This window comes from Eumetopias jubatus, unplaced genomic scaffold, assembly GCF_037043125.1.
Source record: "Eumetopias jubatus isolate StellerSeaLion01/CBP00866 unplaced genomic scaffold, mEumJub1_p1.0 scaffold_4, whole genome shotgun sequence".
Lineage (NCBI taxonomy): Eukaryota > Metazoa > Chordata > Mammalia > Carnivora > Otariidae > Eumetopias > Eumetopias jubatus.
Genome location: NW_028274810.1, coordinates 85,661,500 through 85,682,185, shown reverse-complemented (window position 1 = coordinate 85,682,185; position 20,686 = coordinate 85,661,500). Strand labels below are relative to the sequence as shown.

Here is a 20,686-nt window from a genome sequence, read left to right as displayed (position 1 = left end):
GTAGCTCTGTACCAGGACAGGGCACTGTGCCCAGAGAAGGATCATCTTCTCTGGCACAGCAGGGCAGGAGGCTGGAAGATACAAGGCTATGACTTAAAATGCCATCTGGGTATTTTTTCATATGTAACAAATGGAGTTACCTTTCTCTCTCTTGGCCTGCCTAAGCTGACCTTGAGTGATTTTGGACTTTTCTTTTTACCTTAGTTCAATGATCAGTTGATCAGCCCCAAGCATTTTGTTCATCTGGCTGGCAAGTCCACCCTAAAGGACTGGAAGAGAGCCATTCGTCTGGGTGGAATCATGCTCAGGTGAGCTTTAATAACAAGCACACACCAGGGCTCAGTTGGAAGAGCATGCAACTCTTGATCTCAGAGCACCACATTGAATGTAGAGATTACTAAAAAAAAAAGAAAGAAAAAGAAAACAAGCACATACCTTTTGTTCTGTTTTGTTTTTTAAAAGATTTATTTATTGGGGGCCTGGGTGGCTCAGTCGTTAAACGTCTGCCTTCGGCTCAGGTCGTGATCCCAGGGTCCTGGGATCGAGCCCCGCATTGGGCTCCCTGCTCAGCGGGAAGCCTGCTTCTCCCTCTCCCTCTGCCTGCAGCTCCCCCTACTTGTACTGTTTCTCGCTCTCTCTCTCTCTGTCAATAAATAAATAAAATCTTAAAAAAAAAGATTTATTTATTTTAGAGAGTGCGGGGTGGGGGAGGGAAGGATGTCTTTTTTTTTTTTTTTAAAGATTTACTTGTTTATTTTAGAGAGAGAGAGCACGAGCAGGAGGGGCAGAGGCAGAGGGAGACAGAATCTCAGCCAGACTCTGTGCTGAGGAAGGAGCCTCTTGAGGGGTTCGGTCTCATGATCCTGAGGTCACGACCTGAGCTGAAACCAAGAGTCAGATGCTTAACCTACTTTACCATCCAGGCACCCGTGGAAAGAGAACCTTAAGCAGACTCTGCAAGGAGTGTGGAGCCGGCTGTGGGGCTCGATCTCACAACCCTGAAATCATGACCTGAGCCAAAATCAAGCTGAAACCAAGAGTCTAAATTAACTCTTCCCAGCATCTGGGGCAAATTTTTTCTGATGTCAGGATGTTAGGATCCTTTCTGAGCAGAGAAGCTCAGGAGTAGATGACAATCGTACTTGAGATCACCAAGCACAGGCAGGGCTAAACCTGGTGCTGAGGAAGCGTGCCGACCTCGGAGAAGTGTAGGCTACTGACAAGTTCTGTGATAATCTGGTAAAATAGAGACTGCTGTTGATAAGTAACAATCATATTCAGTGAATGCAATTCTTGCCATCATTGTACCACAGAAATAAACTTCAGAATGTGTAATACCCGGGTGCCTGGGTGGCTCAGTTGGTTAAGCAACTGCCTTCAGCTCAGGTCATGATCCTGGAGTCCTGGGATCGAGTCCTACATCAGGCTCCCTGCTCAGCAGGGAGTCTGCTTCTCCCTCTGACCCTCCCCTCTCTCATGTGCTCTCTATCTCTCATTCTCTCTCTCTCAAATAAATAAAATCTTTAAAAAAAAAAAAGAATGTATAATACCCTCACCCCCATCTTTATGCAGCAAGCTTATTATTGTAATTCCACCCCCCCATGAAGATTAACATTAATTGGTATTTCTTGAGCACTCACCTATTGATGGATTTTAAAATGTGGTCAGGAATGGAAAGTTCCTCACAGAACATGCATCAACAGCCTTAAGAACATCTTACCCATTGTCTTTAATTCTTTTTAAGGAATCTGTCCTAAGAAAAATAGAAATATATAGCACTATAAATAGCACTATAGGTAGTTCTTGTAGAGATTCAGGCATAAAGATGTTTATTGCAACATTATTGAAAATTATAGTCAGCTTTAGGGGCACCTGGGTGGCTGAGTCAGTTAAGCATCTGCATTCAGCTCAGGTCCTGATCCCAGGGCATCAGGCTCCCTTCTGAGCGGGGAGCCTGCTTCTCCCTCTCCCTCTGCCCCTGCCTCCATTTGTGCTTGCTCTCTGTCTCTCAAATAAATAAATATTTAAAAAAAAAAATGTTGTTTTGAAGTTTGATTAGTGAGAACATGTTTGTTTGTTTTCTAAGATTTTATTTATTTGATAGAGAGCAGGAGAACCCAAGTAAAGATTTAAATAAAATCTTAAAAAAAAAAAAAACAGACACACACATATGTACACAAAATTTAATAGAAGAAAATATCTCAAAATGTTAATGTTATCTTTGTGTTGTTGGATTTTTTATTTTTTATTTTATTTTAAGATTTTATTTATTTATTTGACAGAGAGACAGAGACAGCGAGAGAGGGAACACAAGCAGGGGGAGTGGGAGAGGGAGAAGCGGGCTTCCCGCGGAGCAGGGAGCCCGATGCGGGGCTCGATCCCAGGACCCTGGGACCATGACCTGAGCCGAAGGCAGACGCTCAACGACTGAGCCACCCAGGCGCCTCTGTTGGATTTTTTAAAAAGCAGTTGTTTTCTTTATAGTTTTCTGTATTTCCCACAGAAAATATTAATTTTTTCTTCACATATTATTTTAATAAAGAGACACATTTAAAAAAAGAAGTTATTCCAGATGATTTGTATACAGAAATCAGTAGTTAAATAAAATTGGGAAGGAATACTTTTAACTTCCATTATTGTTGTTCTTGGCCCGTCCTTTTTGCCCAGAAAAACAAGCACATGCCAACTTTCCTCAAATGTAAGAAGGAATCAGAATGCCTAAAAGATCTTTAGTGAAAGCCAAGTAACGTTATAACATAGAGTTTACTCTAACTAAAATACCCCATGGTTTTGCTTATGGCCTGTAATAACAATGTCTTGTGAATCCAGTTATAAGGGCATTTTATAGTGGGGGTTTAGTATAATCAACTTTGCACTGTATTTATAGGAGACTTTTTTTTTTTTTTTTAAGGAAAGAAATGTGCTGAAGTTGTATGTCTCCAAAAGTGGCAACAGATCTTGCTGGTCTAGGAATACTAATACATCAGAATCTCATCATAAAATTCTTATTCCCTATAGCATTTCTCAGTTGTGCTGGGATATATGAACTAGTCTTTTCCCCTTTTGGGTTTAGTTTCAATGAGATTCTATGGGGATACTCAGATGTTGTCAGGAGTATATCCCTACCTAAAGCTTGGTGATAACGGGAAATGAGAGAGTACTCATAATGAGCAGACTGCGGAGGGAATAGGAGTACTTGTAAATGTGGGCAGGGCCAATGAAAATTTTGTAATCCCAGTTAGAATTTTTGCAGCCTAATGACTTTAAATGCCATTAGGTTTCACTATCTATGGAGTAGATGCAGCAACTTTGTTTCTGTTTGTCCCCAAGGCCTAGTTCCATCTAGATGTAGTGCAGGCTGAACTGGTACTTTTTGTCTCCCTTTACACAGGAAAATGATGGACTCTGGACAGATTGATTTTTACCAACATGACAAGGTTTGCTCCAATACCTGCAGAAGCACCAAATTTGATCTTCTGATCAGCAGTGCAAGAGCTCCAGTGCCAGGACAGCAGACAAGTGTGGTGCAGACACCCACTTCGGCTGATGGTAGGGGGTAGGAAACCACCTGAAAACCCAGTGTTTTTTAGTAACACTTTTCCCCTTACTTCTCTTTTGTGTTTTCTTAATTTTAATTCTCATGAGCATTGAAGTCCCTGTAAGGTATGCTAACCTTGGGTGTGATTCCGTACTTTAGAAACAGATCTCTTTTGTTTTCTCCCAGATGATTCCTATTGGCCATACCTCCTTCCTTGTTTCTTTCTAAGTATGCATAAGAAACATTAGAAAGATGGTTCAGGGGCGCCTGGGTGGCTCGCTCAGTTAAGCGTCCCACTCTTGATTTCGACTCAGGTCACCCTCTCAGGGTCGTGAGATCGAGCCCCACGTCAGGCCCCGTGCTGGGTGTGGAGTCTACTTAAGATTCTCTCTCCTCCTTTCCCTCTGCCCCTCCCCCCATGCACACTCTCTCTCTCTCTCTCAAGAAAGGAAAGAAAAGAAAAAGAAAGATGATTCAGTGGTTATTATGTTTATTCAATGGTCTCACTTTGGTGCCACTTGGCATATCTTTGAAATTAGATTGTTTTGAAAAATCCTTTGCCCTACGGGTGGTCAGGCAGGAAGTAGAATGGTGAATGGTTTTCAACTGTTGAGCTGAGATGTACCAAAGATAATGTATGGTTGGCTGGACTGTGCTCTGGAGACTCTGCTGCTGTAAGGATCAAAGAGCCCTGCCTGGAAGGGATCCACATAACCAAGTTGAGGTTTCCTCACCAATGAGGCAGGATGGGCATATGCTTAACTTGTATCGTTGACCTCAGGACTAGAGCTCTTTGCTCTTTTCTAGGAAAGATGGAGCCAGGTGAGATGATTATTAAGGATTCAGTTAGTCCAGGGGAACCTGGCTGGCTCAGTCGGAAGAGCATGTGACTCTTGTTCTTGAAGTCATGAGTTCAAGCCCCACACTGGGTGTAGAGATTACTTAAACAAGCAAACAAACAAACAAAATTAAAAAAAAAAAGATTCAGTTAGTCCAGTTAAGATTCTTGTCTCAACTACTTCCAGAAGACTTAAAAATATGCCTGACAGAATTAGAAAGATACTAACGGATGTAAGGGAAGTACCTGTTTTAAAACTGACCTCTCAAGGTTTCTTTTGGTCAGCCCTAATATTCCGTGAGTAACCACTGGGTAAGTAGAAGTCAGATCTCTTATTTTTATTTTATTTTATTTTTTTAAAGATTTTATTTATTAGAGAGAGAATGAGAGATAGAGAGCACGAGAGGGAAGAGGGTCAGAGGGAGAAGCAGACCCCCTGCCGAGCAGGGAGCCCGATGTGGGACTCGATCCCGGGACTCCAGGATCATGACCTGAGCCGAAGGCAGTCGCTTAACCAACTGAGCCACCCAGGCGCCCCAAGAAGTCAGATCTCTTAGAACCTAAGTTCCCTACAGGAAAGTATAAAATATCTAGCAGTTTGAATTTTTGGTTTTTGGTCATGTGAGTCTTTCACTTGAAAAGTAAAAAATGCTATAAAATTATTTACTTTTTATTTGGCCAAAACTCCTTTAGTTGACTATCCATATCAATATTACTTTTTTGATTGATTATTAATATTCTCCAGCATGTGGAGTCCATACTTGTCTATATATCTGTCTGGATCAGTTTGATTTTTCTCCATTTTCTTTGTTTAGGATCTAACCCCCCCCAAAGATTTTGTTTATTTGACACAGAGAGATAGAGCACAGGAGGGGGAGTGGCAGGCAGAGGCAAAGGGAGAAGCAGGCTTTCTGCTGAGCAGGGAGCCCAATGTGGGACTCAATCCCAGGACCCTAGGATCATGACCTGAGCCAATGGAAGACACTTAACCGACTGAGCCACCCAGGCGCCCCTGTTTAAAATCTTAATATACGAGGGGTTTCTGGCTGGTTCAGACAGAAGAGCATGTGACTCGGGGTCATGAGTTTGAGCCCCATGTTGGGTGGAGAGATTACTTAAAAAAAATCAAATCAAATCAAATCTTAATATACAATGTTAATAGCAAATGTTCTTTTCCTCTGTGAATCTGCTATTCATGGATCTCTTCTTATCTGATTTTTTGGTCTCATTTCTCTTGCTTTCTCTTACATAGCCTGATAAATAAGCTATAGCAACTTCTGATATTCTAGATGGTTAGTATCAAATATGCTTGTAGTAGGGCTCTTGGCTAAGCACCATACTTTTCTCTTAAATTTTTCAGGTCCTCCTCATCCTCACCAAGTCTGGGGCAGATAGCCTGGCAATCATGCTCACCTTCAGTCTTTTTAAAAAACATACCTGCTTAGGAAGCAGATTGTTCTTTTGTGATTTTATAAGTTATCTTTCCCTTTCTATTCAGAGTAAGAAGAAAGCATTTTCTTTTGAAAGGCAGGTTTTCTTTACAAAATCCAGTATTCATCCTGGCTTACCAAGGATTCTAGTTTTTACTATATGGACCTTAAAATAACAGGGTCTCTTTGGCTGTATGAGATAAAGGATAGCTATGACTTTTTCATGGAATTCACCAGCTTTACCTCTAATGAACCGCTTTTAGGTAGCATCACACAGATTGCCATCTCAGAAGAGAGCATGGAAGAGGCAGGGTTGGAATGGAACTCCGCTCTCACTGCTGCTGTCACCATGGCTACAGAGGAGGGTGTGAAGAAAGACTCAGAGGAAATTTCAGGTACTTTTCTATGAGGCTCAGATATCTTGCAGGGTCTTGTGACCCTTCTCACTGTTATGATTATGGACACAGAAGGTCTCTTAATTACTTTTGCTGGTTTTTCTCATGCATGTTAATGATAATTGTAGCTGCAAACATTTTATTTTCATCCATGCAACAACAGCCATGCACAGTCACATTTTGCACAGGAAGAAATTGAGATTCAAAAAGATTCAGCAGCTTGCCTCAGACCAGCCACACAGCCAATAATGTCAGAGCCGAATTCAGCCGTTTGACTCTGTAGTCAGTGCTTTTCATTCTGTCAAACTGTCCCCAACTTTGGAACGTTTCTTAGATAAACCAGGCTGCAAGATGTTAAAAGGAAAAATTAGGCAGCAGGTGGTATAGAGGATGGTGACTAATGATGATTCACTTAGAGGGGACCGGGGGGGTTTCACGTCATCCTCCATTCATTAATTCACTTGAAAAATATTTATTGCTGCCTATTTTTAGTTGGCACTGTTGCCAACACAGATGAAAAGACAAAGCCTCTGGCCTCAGAGAGCTTATCATCCCACCTATTCAGCTGTTTTATTTTATTTTGTAAGTATAGGACTAGAGGGAGTATAGTTGACCCTTGAACAACGTGGTGGTTTGGGGCACCAACCTCCTGTGCAGGGGAAAACCCCTGTGTAACTTGACTCCCCTGCCCCCCCCCCCACTTAACTATAAGCCTTACCAATAACATAGTTGATTAACATATTTTATATATTATATGTATTATATACTGTATTCTTACAATAAAGTAAACTAGAGAAAAGAAAATGTTATTAAGAAAATCATAAAAATTTTTTTAATTTAAAAAATACAGTATATCGCTGTACTGTATTTATTGAAAAAAATCTGTATATAAGTGGACCCTCAGAGTTCACACCACGTTGTACAAGGCTCGCCTATATATCTTTAATATCTTTAACTTTTAAGATATTAAATACTATTTAATTTTAAATTTTTAAAATAAATAATATTTAATATTTATTTAATATCTTTATTAGAGGAAGATAACCTGCTCCCTATAGCCAGAGCCATGACAAATTGAGGCAATTATCTCAAGTCCCTATGTTGCTGAAGAGGGCAAATAATTGGGTACCAACTCAGGGGGGTAGCTAATATTCCAAAAACTTCTTCCTTTTTCCCAGAAATGGCCCAACAAGAAATCATTTCAAATTGAAATAATTTTGATTTTAGCTTGTAGAGATTTGCCTAAGTATGTGTAGCATCCCTTGTTTATCTTCTGTCTTATCCCTCTTGTGTCAGAGGACACTTTGATGTTCTGGAAAGGAATAGCTGATGTAGGGCTGATGGAAGAGGTTGTCTGCAATATCCAGAAGGAAATAGAGGAGCTACTCAGGGGAGTTCAGCAGCGGCTCATTCAGGCTCCCTTCCAGGTCACAGGTAAGTGCACTAATTTTAACAACAGTAGTCATTTTACTGAACACTAACAACTGTAGGCAGATCCTGTTAGTGTCATGAAAACACTGGGGTATAAGTATTATTATCCCTATTTTACAGATTAGGAAACTAAGGCTTATAAAAGTTAAGTTATGTGTCCATAGTTCATAATAAGGTTTTGAATCAGGTCTGGTCATGCTTTTCCACAGGTAATTTTTGCCTTTATAAATGGTGCCAGAAAGCAGGCTGTCTCTTACGTATATATAGATAGAGTCTGAAAATTGGAGAAAGTTACCTGGTTTTAGACAAGTCTCATATTCTATCAGTTTAAGGTTTCCAGAACTATTGTGTGCACTTACAGGTGTTTCTGAATACCCATAGGGTACTTGCTGCTGTGCATAATGTAAAAGGATGTTCTAATCATCTGATACAAAAGGGTTGTGATGATGGGTTTCTGGCTAGCTCAGTTGGTGGAGCATGTGACTCTTAATCTTGGGGTCAGAGTTTGAGCTCCACGTTGGGGGTAGAGTTTACTTAAAAAAATCATAATAAGCATCTGCCTTCAGCTCAGGTCATGATGTCAGTGTCCTGGGATCGAGCCCCACATCAGGCTCCCTGCTTTGCAGAAGCCTGCTTCTCCCTCTGCGGCCCCCGCCGTTTGTATTCCCTCTATCGCTGTGTCTCTCTGTGTCAAATAAATAAATAAAATCTTTAAAAAAAAGTCATAATAATATCTCATAAGCTTGTGTGTGAGTTCCTAGATTTGTTACTTGTGTCTTATTACCTCTTTATAATTCATACATTATATAAATACACTTAAACTTTATAGTAGAATCTTTTTTTATATATTCTTGGGGGAAAAATAGGCAAATAATATAGAAAGCAGGGATGACTTTTATTTTTTTTAATTTTTTTAAAAAGATTTTATTTATTTGAGAGAGAGAGAATGAGAGATAGCACGAGAGGGAAGAGGGTCAGAGGGAGAAGCAGACTCCCTGCTGAGCAGGGATCCCTATGTGGGACTCCATCCCGGGACTCCAGGATCATGACCTGAGGCGAAGGCAGTCGCTTAACCAACTGAGCCACCCAGGCGCCCAGGGATGACTCTTTTAGATAGGATGGTCAAGGAAGGCCTCCCTAAGGAGGTGGCATTTAAGCAGAGACCTGAATTGAAGAAGCTAGCCATGTGATGAGCTGGGAGAAGGAACATTTCAGGCAGAAGGAACAAAAACCTTGAAGTTGCAATGGGCCTCATAGGTTCAAAGAATTATAGAAGCTCTGAGGCAGCCACAGTGTATTAGGGTATAGGAGAGTGATAGGTGATATAAGGTTGGAGAGGAATAGAGAGGACAGTTTATTTAGTTATTTTTTTAAAAGATTTTATTTATTTATCTGAGAGAGAGAGAAAGCAGGAGCAGGGGGGAGAGGGAGAAGCAGGCTCCCTGCTGAACTGGGAGCCTGACGTGGGGCTCGATGCCAGGACCCTGGGATCATGACCTGAGCCAAAGGCAGGCGCTTAACCGACTGAACCACCCAGGCGCCCTGGAGTCACATACTCTTGTGACTGAGCCAGCCAGGCACCCCTCAAAGTTAGTTTTGACTTGGGGCACCCAGCTGGCTCAGTGGGTGGAGCATGTGACTCGTGATTTCAGGGTCATGAGTTCAAGCTCCATGTTAGGCGTAGAGCTTACTTAAAATAAAAAAGAAAGAAAAAATTAGTTTTGACTTGCTAAATGATTATGAGGCCTTCAAATGGAGATGTCACTCAGCTAAGGTGGAGGTACGAATCTGGCACGCAGAGAAGAGGTTAGGGCTGGAGATCTGCATCTGGGAGTTCTCAGCATGTACATGTTATTTAAAAGCATGGAACTGGATGAGATGACTGTGGAAGAAAATTGTAGGTAGAGAAGTTGTCTGAGTTAAGGAAGTAATGACCACAACTACTGACAATGCTTGCAAGAAGTTTTGTATAAAGAGGAACAGAGATAACACTATGAATAACATTGCATGCCAGTTCCCATGTTTGACACTTAAAATATGCTATTTTTTAAAAATATTTTATTTATTTATTTGAGAGAGAGAGAGCACATGGTGGGGGGAGGGTCAGAGGGAGAAGCAGACTTCCTGCCGAGCAGGGAGCCCGTTGCAGGACTCGATCCCAGGACTCCAGGATCATGAGCTGAGCCGAAGGCAGTCACTTAACCGACTGAGCCACCCAGGCGCCCCTAAAATATGCTATTTCTTTTTAATATTTTATTTATTTATTAGAGAGAGAGCAAGCACGGGGAGGAGTAGAGGGAGAGGGACAAGCAGACTTCACGCCGAGGGCAGAGCCCGATGTGGGGCTCGATCTCACAACCCTGAGATCATGACCCGAGCCAAAATCAAGAGTCAGACACTTAACCAACTGAGCCACTCAGGTGCCCCTAAAATATGATATTTCTAATCTTTATGTCTGTCTTGCCGGATAAGTATCATTAGGCCCTTTTGTTTCAGATGAGAAAACTGGGGAATGAAATGACTTATCCAGATTCACACAGATAGGAGGAAACCATAAAACTGAGATTCAAACTTAGCTCTGTCTAACACAGTGACCATGTTTTCTAAACCAGAAGTCAGAACTTATAACCAGATGCAAGATTTTTTAAATTTTTATATTTATTTATATGGAAAGATGTATAACGTTATAACAATTAAAGTTGACTTATGCATGTGATAAATCTTTGCCAAAAAAAAATTTTTTTTTTATCTTTGCCAAAATTTTTAAAAATGCAATTAAAATAGTACCGTCATTTCTGGGTTGTTTCATAATTATACGCAGTACAACAGAAGCTAGGGAAACACTTCTGTTTTAACTTGACGGGCATGTCTTTGTTTTAAATAGATGCTGCTGTTCTCAACAATGTAGCACATACATTTGGCCTAATGGACACAGTGAAGAAGGTTTTGGACAACAGAAGGAACCAAGTAGAGCAGGGAGAAGAGCAGTTTCTCTATACTCTGACAGGTGTGTATAACTTGTTTCTTCTTAGGTGATATTATACTAATATCCTTGAGTCTTGCCATTTCTTTGTGGACTTCTGTTGGGACTGGCTTCCTTCCTTCCTTTCCTCCCTCCCTCCCTCCCTCCCTCCCTCCCTCCCTCCCTCCTTCCCTCCCTCCCTCCTTCCCTCCTTCCCTCCTCCTTTCCTTCCTTCCCTCCTCATCATGGTCCTCCTTCTGTATCTTTTGGAGGATTAAGATGTCTGCTCAATTTCTCCATTAATCCAGTAATATTAGTGGCAGAAGAAACAAATTGGCCTTTGTTTTTGTTACATTATCGATATTGCATCTTTTTTTTTTTAAGATTTTATTTATTTATTTGACAGAGAGAGAGACAGTGAGAGAGGGAACACAAGCAGAGGGAGTGTGAGAGGGAGAAGCCGCTTCCCGTTGAGCAGGGAGCCCGACGCGGGGCTCGATCCCAAGACCCTGGGATCATGACCTGAGCTGAAGGCAGACGCTTAACGACTGAGCCACTCAGGCGCCCCTGGATCTTTTGATAACTATTAACTTATCACCTTCTCCATTATTTGTGGTAATCAGGAATTATGAGCACATGAATAATTTAACTCTTTTTATCAAGTACTTAATTTGCATTGTCTCCGGGATGCCTGGGTGGCTCAGTTGGTTGGGCGTCTGCCTTTGGCTCGGGTCGTGGTCCCGGGGTCCTGGGATTGAGCCCTGCATCGGGCTCCCTGCTCGGCAGGAGGCCTGCTTCTCTCTCTCCCTCTGCCTGCCAGTCTGCCTACCTGTACTCTCTCTCTCTGTGTCAAGTAAATAAGTTAAAAAAAAAAAAAAAGAATGTTAAAGGCTATTATCCCTACTTTATAGATGAACCAGAGTCATAAAGAGTATAAATGATTTGCCTTGGGGCCACATCAGTACTTGGCAATGAAGCCTGGAATAGAACTTGGCTTTCTTACTCCTAATCCAGTGCTTTCACCTTGAAACTTCACACCATCCAAAAAATGGTTTTTGTTAAGAATGTGGGCTTCTGGTTCTTTGTTCATATTATTTTTTTTAGATAGGTTCAATCATAGTATACATAAAGTTTTGTTTTCTGCTTTTTTTATTGTGACATATTATTATTTTCCCAAGTTGCTACACAGTGCTTTAGCTAGACATTCTTTTAGGGATGACATTTAAATTTTCAAACTTTTCTTTGGTAGCTTATTTTGTTGCAGTGAACTTGTATGAATATAACTTTCTCTTTTTATGTCCTTTTAAACTACTTCCCAGAACTAACTAAACTTCAAGTTAAATGGTATTGAAAATTGTTTTATGGATTTTTATGACTTGTTGCCAAATTTCCAAGAAGATTCTGTCACCATTTTGAACACACCAACATTGGATGTTATTATTTATAATATTCTCTGATTTAACTTTTTTTTTTAAGATTTTATTTATTTATTTGACAGAGAGAGACACAGCGAGAGAGGGAACACAAGCAGGAGGAGTGGGAGAGGGAGAAGCAGGCTTCCCACTGAGCAGGGAGCCCGACGCGGGGCTCGATCCCAGGACCCTGGGATCATGACCTGAGCCAAAGGCAGATGCTCAACGACTGAGCCACCCAGGCGCCCCTCTGACTTAACTTTTTAAAAAATTATAGATGTAATTGTTATCTTCTTCAAAGATTTTATTTATGAGAGAGAGAGAGAGTGCACCTGAGAGTATGAGCAGGGGGGAGGGGCAAAGGGAGAAACAGATTCCAGCTGAGCAGGGAGCCTGATGCGGGACTCGATCCCGGGACCCTGTGATCATGACCTGAGCCAAAGGCAGACACTTTTTTTTTAAATTAAGGATTTAATTATTTATTTGACACAGAGAGAAAAGGTGAGAGAGAGAACACAAGCAGGGGGAGCGGGAGAGGGAGAAGCAGGCTCCCCACTGAGCAGGGAGCCTGACACATGGAGCTTAATCCCATGACGCTGGGATCATGACCTGAGCCAAAGGCAGATGCTTAATGACTGAGCCACCCAGACACCCCTGAAGGCAGACACTTAACTAACTGAGCCACTCAGTCTTGAGGTTTTTATTTCTTTGGTTACTACTGGAAATGGAAAAAAATGCAGTATTTTGTAACTTATGAGGCAGTATTTAAAAATTTTTGAATGAAAAAAAATTTTTTTAATGTGTTCTTGATCCCTACCTACTCCTTTTATTCCAAGCAAGGAATTGATTTGCTCTTGGTGTTCCATAGGAGCAAAGTGCTCTGCAGATGTAACTGATTATTTATTGAATGCTTCTCAGGTACTAAGCAATAGAAGAAGTTCTGGTGTAGAACCAGACTCACCAGTGATCACCAGGGTTGGACTGTACATTGGGAGAGGGATAGTGATAGACGTATTGTGGTGGAAAAGCCACCAAGTTGGCCATCAGAAGACTTTTGTTTTGGCCCAAGCTTTGAGACTTTAAGTAAGTCACTTTACCTCTCTGGGTTCCAGTTAAGATGAATGTGTTAGAACTCTTAAGACCTCTAGGGGCGCCTGGGTGGCTCAGTTGGTTGGGCGGCTGCCTTCGGCTCAGGTCATGATCCTGGAGTCCCTGGCTCGAGTCCCACATCGGGCTCCCTGCTCAGCAAGGAGTCTGCTTCTCCCTCTGACCCTCCCCCCTCTCATGTGCTCTCTCTCTCATTCTCTCTGTCTCAAATAAATAAATAAAATCTTAAAAAAAAAAAAAACTCTAAGAACTCTTTTAGTTCTATAATTCTTAGGGACTTTCTCTGTAACTTTCTGTAGACTTCTCTGGCTGCTAATGGTCGACTAAGGCCATTTGGTAGACTAAGGTCACCAGCAAGGTGATCCTGCCTTGAAGGACAGTTTGGGAATCACTGTTTTTTGGAGCAGCCATTGTAGCTCCTCTGTAGTCCATGTTAGTTCCAAAGGGATTGTGCAAATATTCCTTATTTTCGTCTGTAGATCCAGGGAAGGCATCTATAAGCTGCATGATCAACTGCAGGCTTCTTTGGTTTGCATTTTGGTGATAGGTGACAAAATGCCACAGGAGCTTCTAGGGTTGAGCTATAGTAGAATCACAGCCTGAAAATGATTCTGAATTGTTGCCTTGCCTATAATCACACAATGAAATGTAATTGCTGGAGGGATTTTAAAAATCATCCAATTTTGTTTCTTGTTTTGAAAAACAATGAAGCTAGGGGCACCTGGGTGGCTCAGTCATTGAGCGTCTGCCTTCGGCTCGGATCATGGTCCCAGGGTCCTGGGATCGAGCCCCACATCGGGCTCCCTGCTCCGTGGGAAGCCCCTTCTCCCTTTCCCACTCCGCCTGCTTGTGTTTCCTCTCTCACTGTCTCTCCCTCTGTCAAATAAATAAAATAAAATCTTAAAAAAAAAAAAAAAGAAAACAATGAAGCTATATAGTGGCAAAACCAGGACAAGACCTCAGGTTTCCTGACTCCATTCACTGTTCCCATGAATATACTTCTCTCCTCCAAAGTCTGTCTTTTTTTTCCACAGAGTTGGAACGCCAGTTGGAAGAACAGAAGAAGCAAGCTCAGGATCACAGGCTGAAATCCCAGACAGTTCAAAATGTGGTACTGATGCCTGTGAGCACTCCTAAGCCTCCAAAGAGGCCCCGACTCCAGCGGCCAGCTTCCACCACAGTCCTGAGCCCTTCTCCTCCGGTCCAGCAGCCTCAGTTCACAGTCATCTCGCCCATCACCATCACCCCAGTGGGCCAGTCATTTTCCATGGGCAATATTCCAGTGGCCACCCTCAGCCAGGGCTCCAGTCCTGTGACTGTTCACACACTGCCTTCTGGCCCTCAGCTCTTCCGCTATGCCACAGTGGTCTCCTCTGCCAAGAGCAGCTCACCAGACACAGTGACCATCCACCCTTCATCTAGCTTGGCACTGCTAAGCTCCACCGCCATGCAGGATGGGAGTACCCTGGGCAACATGACCACCATGGTGAGCCCCGTCGAGCTGGTGGCCATGGAGTCCGGCCTGACCTCAGCAATCCAGGCTGTTGAAAGCACCTCGGAGGATGGGCAGACCATCATTGAGATTGACCCAGCCCCAGACCCAGAGGCTGAGGATACTGAGGGTAAAGCAGTCATTCTGGAGACAGAGCTGAGGACTGAGGAGAAAGTTGTGGCTGAGATGGAAGACCACCAGCATCAAGTCCACAATGTGGAAATTGTGGTCTTAGAGGATTAAGTGGGGATCTCGGGGCCAGGAGCTATGTTTTGGTTTGGAATTTTAATTATTTGTTTATTTTTATCATTGTCCCACTCATTTCCACATAGGATCCTTTTTTTTTTAAACAGAATCTCATTGTTGTAACTGAAAATGTTGGGTTCCTCCCACCCCCTTATTGAAAAATGGACAAAAACAAGCTGTCCTTCCAGAAGTTGAGAGTAGGTCACTCCATGTTCTAATCCTTTTACACCAAGAAAGTTATTTCTTTTAAGGGAGGCATCAGGATAATCAGAAACCCTGTCCAGAAAGCCCTTTCCAGGCTAGTCTGTCTGTGCACACATGTGGTTTTATTTTTGTAAAGGTGCATTGACCAAACTCTGGAAGGCAGATCTGACACTGGAAGGCAACCCACCCACACATGGAAGCAGAAAGATACTTTATTTTGTATCCTGGAAAGGGCCCTCAGAAGCCGGTGCAAAACTCTGAAAGGAAAGAAGGTTGACCTATGCTTGGAGGGGAAGGTGGCATACCAGCAGCAGCTTAAAAAAGGAAGTGCTTTGGCCAGGATGGGGCAAGGAAATTATCTTAGCTCCAGAAGTGCAACTGATGCTTCTTGATATCTCTAAGGGTTATTACCATGGGTGCCATTTTTAGGAGAGGCCAGTAATAAGTGGAAGGGTATATCTCCATGGACCAAGTGGCATCAGGGGCCTAGGGGCCCGTGGCTTTGCAGAAATAGAAATCCCCGGTTGTCACAGCTAGGCTTTGTGATTCAAGCTCACCTTCCCTCCCTTCCTCAACTTTGTCAAAGCACTTAACCCTCCTAAACTAGGATCAGTCCATTCATTTGCAAACTATGTGATGTGGTGTAAATTTCTCTGGTTCTTGGGCTGCGGCTGTCATGGGGGTGGGGCTCCAAGGCCATCATTTTTATTGCATGACTCCAGGTGCAGGGGAGTTCCTCATCTAGACCAGCTGCCCTTTTTGGTGGGGCCCTTTTTTGGCTTTGGAACCAAAAGCAGCCACTCATTTGGTGCTTCCTCTTGTTCTTCCCTCCATCCCTCAATTGTTAATGGCATCTGTCTCCTGGATCCCACGCTCTTCAGCTTTTTGGCTGATTTGGAGAACAGTGACAGGTGCCTGCTTGCCTTCATCCTCTTTTAGATTCATTTATACCATTTATACCACAGATGTTTCTGTGAGATATTAAGCTCATAAAAAAACCTTAGGCTTGGCAGGGAAGACTCAACAGCCCCAGCCTATCCTGAGGCACTGAGTAGATGTCTCCTCCTGAGCGAGCTGGACTCCCTGGGAAAGAAGCATTGTCTGCAACATTATATTATAGGAAATGTACCAGGAATGTCAATAATAATATCTTGGGGTTTTTTGTTTTGTTTTGTTTTTTGTTTAATGTTGTTTGTATATTTAGAGCTGGGCCATTTTCCGTGCTGATTCCTGCTCTTTGACCATCTTCAGTGTTTGGGGCAAGAGGGGATCCTGGTTTTTATTTTGATTGCATTGTTTACTGCACTAGGACAAATATAGGGAAACTACAGACAATTTAAAGGAAAATGAGGTCAAAAAAGATAACACACACCTTAGGAGTGGGAGGTTTTTTGTTTTTTTGTTTTTTAATTAAAAGCAAAACTTTGACCTATAGTTCCCCCCCCCCTTTTTTTTAGAGAAGGCACCCACCTGAAGCCATGTTTCTTCCAACAGATGTTGGAAACCCTGTTGTCAAGCAAGTGAAAACCATTCTGCCATCCCTGAGATGGCTTTAATAGCTAGAGAAGCCCTCTAACTTGGGAGGGTCAATCTTAAAAGCCTTAAGGGTGAAATTTCTGAACCCCATATAGTTGTGGCTTTCAGCTCTAAAATTGTCTGGGGTTTTACTTTTCTCTTCAAAATGTTTAATAGATGTAGCAATCAGCTTAGAACAAACCTTTGGCCCTTTAGTGAGGGAACTGGCTTTTATTGTTGCCTCTTTAGGTTTTCTGATGGTACATAAACAAAAACAAAATTTCTATCTAAGCCTAAAACTGCTACTCGAACCTAGAAAGGCACATGCCATGTGCCTGTCTTGGTTTTTAGGGATACTTTTTGCTTTCCCAGAGATGGGCGTCCAATTCAGGACAGAGGAGGAGCTCTGGAGAACACCACACACTAGCTCAGGTTCCTTTCTTTCCTCCTTCAGCTGTCTGTAGTGTTTTAAAGCAGTTTGAGCATCATGCTTCCAAAGTCAAGAGATCTCCTCCTCCTGAAGACAGAACCTGTTTACTTTCACTATCTGAATATTCTGGCTTGTGGAAATACATGAGCTTTGTTGTTTTCCTGGTCTTCCAATAGCCTGTCATTATTGTTCGCTGCTGTGCTACCCATTGTTGAGTGGGGGTTTCCTCAGAGCTCTGGTCTAAATAATCTCAGACAGTGGGAGAAATATGCAAGCCGTTGGTATGTGCACAAGCAGTTGCAATGAATCATTCCTCAGGCTGACTTGGCAGGAGCCATCTATCTTTCTGTTCATTCATTAAATAAACATTTATAAGTACCATCTACGTGCCAGGCTTTGTGCTAGGCACTAGCAGTACAGAGATGGAAACAGAGTTCCTGCACTCAAGGACTTCATACTTCAGAAATTGTCTGGAGTTAAGAACTATATTTCAATATAATTGATTTCTTTTGTAACCCTATGTATTTTATTTCGTGCATTGAAAAACATTACTCTGCAAATTGGTCCATAGGTTTCAGCAGACTACAAAAGATGCAAAAAAGTTAAGCCTTTCCTAGTGAGATACTGAAACATCATCATATTGGGGTTAGTGCAGCCATGAAGCTACTGGCTGGGAGCTGAGAGAACAAAGGATCAGGCACCTAATCTGACCTGGGGAGGGGGGTGTGTGATGGGAGTACTTACTGGAGAAGGTGTACACTTAAGCTAGTTTAGGAGAGATCATTTTGGCTAGTTTTTTTGGTACTCCATTTTCAAGTGGTGGGGCTTACTTACATAAGGGGAAAAAAATCCTTAGTCTCTTGCTGCTTCTGCCTCCAGAGCTAGGCAGAGTCAGCAGCATGGGCAGTGTCCAGAGAGTACCCCACTGAAAAAAGCCAAGTCATGCATTAGCTTCTCTGAGTTTCCATCAGAGGAATCCAGTGCCTGACTGGAGTTTAGCTGATAGAAGGTAAATGCCCCCAGCCTTCCTGCCATGTGTTTTCCATAAAGGCCTTGGAGTCAACTGTGCAACTGTCTCACCTTGGTTCTGTCCCTGCCTTGTTCTTTTCCTCCTTTCAATTTTCAGGCGCCTTCCCTGCTCCCACCCCTAAAACAAAACAACTCCCAGTTATTCTAAAGTAAAAATATACAATATACTTGAATATTCAAGATTCAAATCCACTTCATGTGAAGTTTCTTTCATACATCTGTCCACATTAGGGAAGGAAGACCAATGTTAATACACATACCTTGGAAATTGATATTCAGTTCAGGTGGTCTGACACTTTTTAGTGGTGGCATTTTATCCCATTTCATGAAAGGCACTAAGGAAAGTGTGTTGGGAAATACTGGTATTGGTAACATCTGATTATAAAGATAGTATAATCAAGCATGAAATATATAATTACTAGTTCACTGAATTGTAACTGCTCCAGGTTTTAGTACCATTAGGAGGTGGAAAGGATAAATGAAAGGTTGAATTGTGAAAATAGGCATGAGGTTGTGATTCACTTTGGGCAATGCTCCTGAGCAAAGAGTCCTCTCTGAGAAGAAAGTCAGAAACTAGGCTAGTCCCTGCATTTTCAGACACCTTACCTAGTACAGTTGATCACAGATTCCCTCACCCCTAGGATACCTCTTGGGGAAATTCTTGCATAGTCTAATGTATAACAATAACAACCAAGGTTGTTAGACAAGGTATCAGTTCTGTTAGATTTAGACTCTGCCCCTGGAATTTCTCTTAGGCAGCCCTATTTGGGTCCTTTCCAGGATTCCTTCCCAATCCAGGAACAATTTTCTTAGTCCTGATTTATACAATTTGACTTCCTCTAGAAGGTTCTACTTTCCTCTAACTTCTTTATCCATACTCCTACTTCCTTAGCCCTAGCTTTTGGGAGCCAAAGTTGATTTGGTTCCTAAATTCTGCCATGTCAGTGATTCTATCTTTCTACCATGTCAGTAACTCTTGAGACAATCATTTTTCTCAAGGAACCCCCAAGACCCAAACCTCAGCATACATCCATAGTCTGCAGTCTTCATTACCTAAAACAGCTTCCTCAGCTCCATCAATCACCTGAATTGAAGCACCTTTGGGATGTGTTTGTGCAGTGACTAAAACCTGTCTTTTTTGGGGGAGGGGAGGCACCTGGGTGGCTCAGTAGGTTAAGCATCTGCCTTCGGCTCAGGTCATGATCCCAGAGTCCTGGGATCAAGGCCTGCATTGGGCTCCCTGCTCAGTGGGGAGTCTGCTTTTCCCTCTCCCTCTGCCCCTCCCAACTCGTATTCTCTCTCTCAAATAAAATTTTTTTAAAGGTTTTATTTTTTATTTATTTATTTGACAGGTAGAGACACAGCAAGAGAGGGAACACAAGCAGGGGGAGTGCGAGAGGGAGAAGTAGGCCTCCTGAAGAGCAGGGAGCCCAATGTGGGACTCGATCCCAGGACTCTGGGATCACGACCTGAGCCGAAGGCAGACGCTTAACCGACTGAGCCACCCAGGCGCCCCGCAAATAAAATCTTAAAAAAAACAAGATTTTAAGTAATCTCTACATCCATTGTGGGTCTTGAACCCACAACCCTGAGATCAAGAGTTGCATGCTCCACCAAATAAGCCAACTAAGTGCCCCTAAATCCTATCTTTTATATCCAACTGATTCTCTACCTATGACCCATGGCCCAGGCTAAGACATGCCTGTTTCCTGGATAGATTATTTCAGCCCAGTATGATTCCTACTGCCTCTTCACAACTACCTGAAATTTCTGTTATGTTTTATGAGCCTCTCAGCCTATAGTAGACTACGACCTACTTGGAAATTTCCTCTGGGTTCTCCTCTTGCATCTATGGTTTCCAATTCTGTACTTTTACTGATAGTTATGGCTAGTAATATGGTATACAGGAATTTTATTTTTCTAGTTTGAGAACAAGAATGAACAATAGTATTGGATCACATCTAAGGGTAAATGTGAGGGTAATAACCCAGAAGGAAAGACAAGTTCCTCAATGGACTTTGTAGGAGCTTCTAAAGAAAGCATATACAGAGAGGGTTTACTTGCATTCTGAAGTATAAGTTTGTTTTTTTTAAGAACTACTCTGCTGTTTCCTCTAAAGAAATCTATGTATTACAGAGCAAACTGGAAGCCCAGAACCCTGATTCTCCTGAGACTTTGGCCCACATTTTTGTTAACTTTTTATGAAATATAAATGCATAGAGGAAAGTGCACAGATGACTGTACAATTTGATAAAATTAAACTGAACATATCCATTAAATCAGCTACCAGATTAAGAAAAAAAAAAGCACCTCACCCAACCAGGATAACCACCAACTAGCTCTCTAACACTATGGCTCGGTTTTACCTGTTTTTGAACTGTTCTGTGGCTGGCCTTTTCTTTTTTCCTTCCCTTTTCCTTTTTTCTTTTCTTTTCTTTTCTTTCTTTCTTTCTTTCTTTCTTTCTTTCTTTCTTTCTTTCTTTCTTTCTTCTTTCTTTCTTTCTTTCTTTCTTCTTTCTTTCTTTCTTTCTTTCCTTTCTTTCTTTCTTTCTTTCTTTCTTTCTTTCTTTCTTTCTTTTTCTTTTCTTTCTTTCTTTCTTTCTTTCTTTCTTTCTTCCTTTCTTTCTTTCTTTCTTTCTTCCTTTCTTTCTTTCTTT

The 20,686-nt window shown here is 42.1% G+C and overlaps 1 protein-coding gene across 5 annotated transcripts in view; it reads left to right on the top strand.

Moving 5' to 3' along the window:
• The window catches only part of GMEB1 (glucocorticoid modulatory element binding protein 1), a 34,010-nt gene extending 16,495 nt beyond the window's left edge, over positions 1 to 17,515 (top strand). For all 5 annotated transcript variants that reach the window (XM_028113763.2, XM_028113768.2, XM_028113764.2 and 2 more), the window contains 6 exons: positions 205 to 308; positions 3,392 to 3,549; positions 6,070 to 6,201; positions 7,498 to 7,635; positions 10,517 to 10,639; positions 14,148 to 17,515. In XM_028113763.2, coding sequence (XP_027969564.1) covers positions 205 to 308; positions 3,392 to 3,549; positions 6,070 to 6,201; positions 7,498 to 7,635; positions 10,517 to 10,639; positions 14,148 to 14,848 — 1,356 coding nt within the window. In that variant the 3' untranslated portion in view covers positions 14,849 to 17,515. The remainder of the gene's footprint in view (positions 1 to 204; positions 309 to 3,391; positions 3,550 to 6,069; positions 6,202 to 7,497; positions 7,636 to 10,516; positions 10,640 to 14,147) is intronic.
• The last annotated feature ends 3,171 nt before the right edge of the window (positions 17,516 to 20,686 follow it).